An 8125-nucleotide genomic window follows, 5' to 3' on the forward strand; every position below is an offset into this window, starting at 1 on the left:
TGCAAAAGCAGTCTAACAAGGTAATTTCTGGACTGAATCCAATAACTTTTTGTCCACCTTGGTTTGTGTATTTATATGGCTATCTCCACTTTCTGGTGTAGTGTTGTAGCAGCTGGTTTTGTCTCACCATTACACAATGATACTTTTCCATTAACTAGCATGATAAGCGTCTGTTTGGCAAATGCAGGTATTTTTCCATGCGCTAATATGAAGATATCTGAACATTTTAACTCTTAAAAGGTCAAGTGGTCATATTATTTACAGATCATCTGAGATAGAGAGAAGTTTAATCATCGATATAAAAAACAGAATTATACAAGAATAGATTTGAAACGTTTCTAGGCAGGACGCACATGATGGCATGATTAGATCGGCTTGTACAGAAGTGTGGTCACATACTTCTTTTTGTAGCGGTGAGTTGCGCTAAGAACCATCACCCCATCCTGAAAGAAAATAAAATAGACATGGATCAGGCAGGAATGTCTTGAGATGCAGAGTTGAGGTCTATTTAACACAAGATTTGAATTGCGCTATTCTATGTCAAATTCAACTGACAACAGGGAATGTAATTGACCCCATCTCTGCTGAGGTGTCTGATCTAGTGAGGAAACAAATGAGTTGAGAGCAGCAATGATTGACCTTGATGGAGAGGGCATAGAGGTGGTTGAGCATCACATGGTTGGGCTCTGGAAGAAGGGCTGGGTCACACTGTTCAGGATATAGAAAACAAACAATTAGCACTAAGAAATTGACATCAATCAGAGAAAATAAAAACATATTTCCATAATCATGACTCCCAATGAAGGTGTTCTCAATCCTCTGAACCATCACTCACAGACACGCCAGTGTCCTTATTGAGTAGGACTTGCAGCAAGTGTGGTGGCAGGATGGGGGGGTTCTTGAGCTTGTCGCTCGTCTTGGTTATGTATGGGTCCTGCTGGTAGGGTCCCGGAGGGGAACTCGAGAGGTCTGAAATCACAGGGACACATACTATGATTTAATGTGCAGTAAACCATCAGGTGAAATTAGGCACGTTAATTAATTTACCATCAGAAATTAAATGGCCTTCAACACTAAATGGAGTTGTTATTGGTAAAACACATAAATTATGATGGTAATCAAGCATCAGTACCTGACATGTCTGCACATTCCTGAGAATCAATCATGAGGGCATCAAACACCTCAAAGTCAGTCCTCTTCACCTGAATGACATTATTGACCGTGCCAGTTTTGGTCGTCAACACAGCCTGTGAAGGATGAAATACAGTTGAAAGACTGAACACAGAGGGAATGGTATTATATCATTCCGACAGAGGGTTTGTACTCACCCCTGTCGGGTCGAGGGTCCACTGTCCATCTACACAGAATTTGTACTGGTGTTCTCCCTCAGGCAAGTCCACAACCGCTGCAAAGTTGTTCTGGCTGGGTCAGAAAAATAACGCAATACAAAGAATATTGAGCAGGTAACATCATTCCATTTCAATCCGTATCAACTATTCACATTTTGCCAAATTAAAGTGCTTTTTTCAGGTTTTCCCCAAACCTGCTCACCTTTTGTTGAGGGGAATCTTGGTGGCCCAGTTGTTGAATGATCCAGACACAAAGATCTCTTTGCCAGCGCCTGTCCAACGGAACACAGTGGGCTTGGCCTGACTGGGACATTTACTGTCACTCTCAAGGTCCCGCTGCCAGGCTAGAAACTCCTGAATCTCCTGAGGAGCCTGGCACAATTGGACTCACATTAACATCATCACTACACATGGAGGCCCACAGAAAAAAAAAGTTGGGTTTAGCCTGCCCTACAGGCAACCTTGTAAATACTTCCATGTAAATCTGAATGAATTAACCTCTTTAGACTTCACTATCTATATTTCTGTACATTTTTAGCCTCTCTGGTGTTAAACAGGTCAGCATCATCTGTGCTGTCCATGATAATCTTGGGCCGTGCTCCATCCTTGGCACCTTGTCCATCGTCACGCTGATAGGGCCTCTCACCCTGACCTGCACTGGCCCGCTCACCACTGCTGCTGTTGTTTCCCATTCTGACTCAGCAACAACCACTGCACTGATCATCAACACACAAGTATGAAAAAATGATCAACAACAATAATACTGTTAATATAGTACACATCAGCCCTGATATATACAAGGAACATTGACATAACGTAATATGAATATATCTTCTAATATCTGACATTTACATGACAGAAAATATTATCAGAAGCTGGCCTGGTTGAACATTTAGCCAATCTGAGCATTTCCTTGTTGAACAGACACGCTTGCACCAGGGTGGGACAGCAGCGTTCCTGTGTATATTAAGGCACGTGCACAGTGCCGACGTCAGATATGGCTCGGGAAAACATACCTCAATCCAGGGATGAGAAATGGGTTGTGCTCAGAATTGATAACTAGGACAAAAACGGCAGTTTACTTAAAAACTATCCGTCATTCAATCTACTCGGTGTAACAGTTGGGATAATGGGACGATTCGAAGCCCATTTCTCATCCCTGATTGAAGTAGGGGCCTATGTTTCCAAGCCATATCTCGCACAGGCTACACCGTGCCTCAATATACACAGGATGTAAATAAGCAGGATCGAATCAGCTGGCGAATCCTCCACCAAAGCCTATTGTAATTAATTGAGAAATGGCCAAGACCAAAATGTAAGCATTTTATAAAATATCCCCGTCTCCTGACATGACCAATACCCCTACCCCCAACACAAACTTGCTCGCAAAAACAAACACTGGCGCAGACACACACTGACATTAGGTTTGCGTTTCTGTGCATCAGCAAAAACCATATGACCTACTATATATACCACCTATGGCAAAAACTGCCTCGCTACTCAAACTTAAAACACATCACATCCGGAAGATCCATGCCAAAGTAACATTGAAGTAGGCCTAATTCTTTTCACTTTTCTTACCTTCCTTTAATTTCTGGAAATTATAATACTGGGAATCTACGCTATTGTATTTCCTATCGCCATTTTCCCCTGAACGGGTAAATTGTAACCTAACCCAAAGACAGACTGTAGGCTGCACGAGCACACACCTCTTCCTGTTTTTTCGCATTCGAAGTCACGCCTGTCTCGGAATGATTTTTCAGACCATTGAGTACAGTACAATTTCAAAAACTAGTGTAACCTTTTCTAGGTCACAACAGAAAACACTACTGTGAAGCTGGAGCAAATTTTAGGAATGGCCATGATGGATTCCTAGGTTTAAAAAAGGAAACGTTCAGGGCCCGGTTTCGCAAAAGCATCTTAAGCCTAAATTTATTTTAGAACCATAGAATTTATCCTATGGTTCTAATTATGAATTTAGCCTTAAAGTGGCAATCAGCATCTGAAACAACAACACGTGAATTCGCTCCTGTTTCGGCAAAAAGCCAAGGAATGGGACTGGAGAAATGTAACAACTCTCAAATTCATAGACAGAGCTATGGATTCAAGGACTGACCATCCATGATATCACAATTATAGTTTTAACCATGTTTTGAGGCTATATAGTTTTCGTTTACATGTACTTTGTTTACCAATATTGGAGTAAAACAAGTTTATATGTTGGGTTCTGATGTGGTATGACAGTTATACAAAGCTCACGAGGCATTCTTCAAGAATCAAGTAAAAAAATTAATGTAGGGAACTGCAGATTGCCTCTTTAAGATGATTTTGGGAAACACTCCATGAACAGACCTGGGTTGTGTCGCTTGAACTTTTGCTACGTTGCGGTTTGTGCTGAACTACACGTTTTTCCAAAACGTTATGTAGGATCTTGAACAGACTTTGAGAAACGTTGTAAAATAATTATAATAATTTGTACACTGCAAATTGACGACAACTAAACTGAAAAAGAGATTGAATTTGAAAATAACAATAATTTCATACCTGGATTACATTGATAAAGGATCACATTCTCTTTTTTTATTTGTGTGAATACTTGGGAACAGATTTCCTGAATGATTTTATTTTTGGATGAATTCCTGGTGATTCTGGTGATTCTATATGTCTTTTTTTAAATTATTATTATTATTTTTTTAATCAAAATGTTGTTTTTTTGTTTTTTAAAAACTTTTATTAAACTAGGTAAGTCAGTTAAGAACAAATTCTTATTTACAATAACAGCCTACCAGGGAACAGTGGGTTAACTGCCTTGTTCAGGGGCAGAATGACCTTGTCAGCTTGGGGATTCGATCCAGAAAGTACCTGCCGCCACTTTGGGGGCCTGTCATGCCAAAGTGGCGGCAGGTACTGTCATGCCAAATAATGTCCCCCGACCAAATAGTGTCCCCCTCTACGTCACAATGGGATTTGATAAACTATTAGTGTCTGGGTGTTGGGCAGAACCCCTAGGTCCTGGAGAACAAGAGCAGAGTTAAAGGGAACAGGGTAGGAGACAGAGACGTAAACAAGAAAACACACAGGTTACTCTTTACTTGAAAAGATTTGATGGATTAGTGCAGTGTTATAAATGGAAGATATGTACTTTTCAAAAGTTTTGAAGGTATAGCCTACCTGAAGCTGGTCCCCCTCCGACTCAGAGCACAGAGAATTAGACTGATCTGAACTCTCTGGTTCTGGTGGATGGGATACCTCCTGGGTGGCTCGGACAGTCAACGGTCCTAAAGTCATTAGGAGAGGTAAATTGAAGAGGTACATTTTTATAAGCTTAGCATAACTACAATTTCTTGCTTTCTCTAATATCAACCAAAGCTTAACATACTTTGTCTATTGGGCTTCACTGAAGTGTAGGGCGTCAATGCTTCCAGTGGTCGACCGTCCAACTGTCCAACTGCAGAAGATTGTTTGCTTCCACTCAGGTAACCCTAGGAAGACAAAGAGAAAAATATCAGTGTTAGGGAAACTAAAACTAGCTCCAGGTTATTTTGTGTGAAAATACAAATAGTGATGATATTTTTTATGCTCACTTTATCAGACGGTGACCCCAGCTAGGAGCAAAAGAGCAGCGAGGTTTCCCAGGTCACACCTTCCTTTCATCCTTCTTCCAAACCAAGCAATTCGCCCGGATGTCGTAGCACTTGTTCCCCTTCTTGACTCTGCTCCGGTAGCTCTCCTTCTGTTTCTCCTGCGTCTTGTCCATGTTCAGTCTCACCTTGATTGATGACAGAAATACATGCAATTGTATTTCATATTACAAATACATTTCTTACATATCTCTTGGAGGGCCAGAAAATAAATTAACAGCAGACAATAATTTTTACCTGGTCAAAAACCTCCACGTCCTTCTCAGTCCGTGCCTGAAGGTAGTACTCAAAGGCGTTCTGATCTGGTTCGACAACCTCCACCACATCAGGTGGGGTTTCCTTGATTTGAAAATACGTTATACAAACATAGCAATAGACAAACAACAACACTAAGTCGATCGCAAATTTGAAAGACTACAGCATATACAATAATTGCATATACAATTGCATTGTACTCGGAGGGAGGAAAGTGATATCTATTGACAATGTAAGATATTGAAATATGTCTGATAATGTACCATGGAATGTGTAAAAAATAAATAAAACAAACCATTGGTGACAGAAGATAACCTATAACATCCATGCCTGTCCAGAGTTCACGACCTCGGTCACTCAAGATGACCTCAGGAAAACCGTGGGTGTTGAAGATGTCCACCATCACCTTGGAGGTGGCCTAGCTAGTCTCGTCATTGATGGGTATCATACAAAGCAACATTTATTTTTGGTTCAAAGCACCCTTTTTAATGGGTTACAGAAGGGAATTGAGAGTTAAGCACGTGCTCTTCCTTTACTGACTGGCTGTCCACCTCCAATTCCCCGGCAGAAGAAACGTAGGTTGATTTTGGCAATCATGCGCTTCACTACGAAATGGCCAGCATGCATCTCGGTCAGAACGGCCTCCTTCTCCTTACCACATAGAGGGGGACACTATTTGGCATGACAGACCCGTCATATAGCCTAGCCATACTGAATAGATGCATTTTACTTTTATTTTTAGTAACATTGAATCAAGTTTTTGATAGCCTAAAATAAATAATATGGAAATGCTGTGCAAGTGGGGTTTACACTGATAAAACATCTTTGGCACTTATCAATCAAGTTTTAGAAGACTAATATCACGTGTCTGTCTCATATAGTTGGACGACATAACATTGTATCTGTCCCATTATGGCATCTCTGAGAGCATGGCCAGCACCATTGAGGCCATCTCCATTTTAAAGTAGTACATTTTCTTCCTCTATGACTTCTATGAGTTGGTAAACAAACTGAAAGGGTGCATACTGGAGTGTGTTGTTTGAACAGGTATAACGCCAAGGTTGGCGACTTACTACCAACTGCAGTTATGAAATGTTTGTTTACAAGTATAATTCATTGGCGGATCCCTTTTGATGACCTGGATGGAATTATGTTATCGTTTCTTAACCCATAGGAAGTCCCACCTGCTGACTACTTCAAAATGATGGAAGTCCTCAATGGGGCTGCCGATGTTAAAATGGACTTTTGGGAACTAGAGTCCTCTATGGTCTGTTTACACATATGACTCCTGATTTAGATATCCTACGGTATCCCTGCTCAACCATTGCAGGTTGACTTATTCCTCTAATGCTTTCACACGGCTATCCAGTTTCACCGTCTCACAACTGGGCCACACCAAAATATACACTGGGAAACCAGTCTCAAAGCTTTCCTCAGAGGCTCCAAAAGGTGTACCCACTTAGATAAACTCAGACTGGGGTGTGAAAAGCAGTCTTAGCAGGTTTGTATTTTTTTATTTTTTAACATTATTTAAACAGGAAATCCTATTGAGACCAATACTTCTTTAACAAGGGAGCACTGCACACAATCATACAAATTAACAAAATTGACAGTTTACAGTTTTGACCCTGAGGTGTAAAAAAAGTTCTTATTTTGTGCATGGATTCAGTTTGCTGTGCACTGCTCAATGTTGAATCCTTAAATTCTTGACTGAAATGAAATAAAAGATAAATGATCATCGTTCTCATCTTCACCATCTTCATCACCACCACCATTGCATCATCCAAATAATGACTAAGGGATGTTGGGTTGTTGAAGCCATCGTTAAGGTACTAGCTAAGTGCCAGGCCTCTATTTATAGCCTTTAATTATGATGTTATTACATATCAGAATACAGGATCCTCCAGACTCTGCAGATTGCAAAGGCTGTGAAGGATACGTGGGAATGTGGGACATGGGGCATGAGGGGGGAGTAAGGAAGGCAATCAGCCAAACAAACAATCTCACCCATCAGTGCTTTAACATGTAAAAAAAATCACTTTTGGCTTCTTGGTGTATGAATAAGTACATGTATGCTTGTGTGTGTCTGTGTGAGAGAGCGAGAAAGAGAGAGAGGTCATGCAGGTAGAATGTCAAAATCAAACGCTAACTTTAAAATTGCACAACATTTATTGGAATACAACACACACGTTCTTTACCACAAGTGGCTGAACATCCATTTCAGTTCCATAGTAAAAGTAATAAAATATGAATACATAGTAAATTCTACATTCATCAGTACTATTTCATTTGTATAATTTGTCCATTAGATTATAAAATATAAGACAGAGCAGCTGTAAGACAACATCAGGCTATGATACAGGAGAACACCACAGGGTATATGGCATGTTTGTACTGAACCCTATCTGTGTTCACATTTCATTAGGATCATGCAAGCTCTCAGTGCATCAACAACTGTTTGTCCTTTAAACAACCCTACATAGATTTTACTCTGTCTAGATCTACAAAATGAAAAACATACACACATAGAAATGAATGACAGGAATTATGCCCCTTTAACCATCTGAGCACAATTCATTTGCCTCTGCCCTTCAGGTTGGTGTACAATACTTTTGTGTTTTTGGTATGTATAAACAATAAGCATTCATAAAAAAATGTATAAAATGCTACTGTACAATACTGACAATATAATGCTTTTTTAAGTTTCATGTCAGAAAATGATCTGTGGGCTGGTTCCTTAGACTGCATGTTCCATCAGATACGGCCAACAGCATACTGTACATTACAATAAGACCGCTGAATGTTGCTTTCTGTTTTCACTACAAAGTAAACTGATGTGAGGGTTATCATGATAATAATACAGACAAGATGATCCATCCC

The 8125-nt window shown here is 40.2% G+C and overlaps 1 protein-coding gene across 8 annotated transcripts; it reads right to left on the reverse strand.

Annotated features, from left to right (window-relative positions):
- Positions 1 to 268: 268 nt before the first annotated feature.
- aakb1 (5-AMP-activated protein kinase subunit beta-1) lies at positions 269 to 3088 on the reverse strand. Of its 8 annotated transcripts, none has more exons than XM_021604960.2 (8): positions 2931 to 3088; positions 1880 to 2065; positions 1552 to 1721; positions 1329 to 1422; positions 1133 to 1247; positions 836 to 969; positions 640 to 708; positions 269 to 443 (listed from the first exon to the last, which is right to left on the reverse strand). In XM_021604960.2, the coding sequence occupies exons 2-8, from the start codon at positions 2039 to 2041 to the stop codon at positions 366 to 368; spliced, it is 822 nt and encodes a 273-aa protein (XP_021460635.1). In that variant the 5' UTR covers positions 2042 to 2065; positions 2931 to 3088; the 3' UTR covers positions 269 to 365.
- Between the last annotated feature and the right edge of the window lie 5037 nt (positions 3089 to 8125).

The sequence above is a fragment of the Oncorhynchus mykiss genome, chromosome 6 (genome assembly GCF_013265735.2).
Source record: "Oncorhynchus mykiss isolate Arlee chromosome 6, USDA_OmykA_1.1, whole genome shotgun sequence".
In the NCBI taxonomy this organism is placed as follows: Eukaryota; Metazoa; Chordata; class Actinopteri; order Salmoniformes; family Salmonidae; genus Oncorhynchus; species Oncorhynchus mykiss.

Coding starts and splice junctions, on each gene's coding strand:
- aakb1 (XM_021604960.2), bottom strand. CDS start 2,041: ATGGGAAACAACAGCAGCAGTGGTGAGCGGGCCAGTGCAGGTCAGGGT. Junction 1,423..1,551: donor AAGATTCCCCTCAACAAAAG/GTGAGCAGGTTT, acceptor TTTCTGACCCAG/CCAGAACAACTTTGCAGCGG. Junction 444..639: donor TCTATGCCCTCTCCATCAAG/GTCAATCATTGC, acceptor ATTTTCTTTCAG/GATGGGGTGATGGTTCTTAG.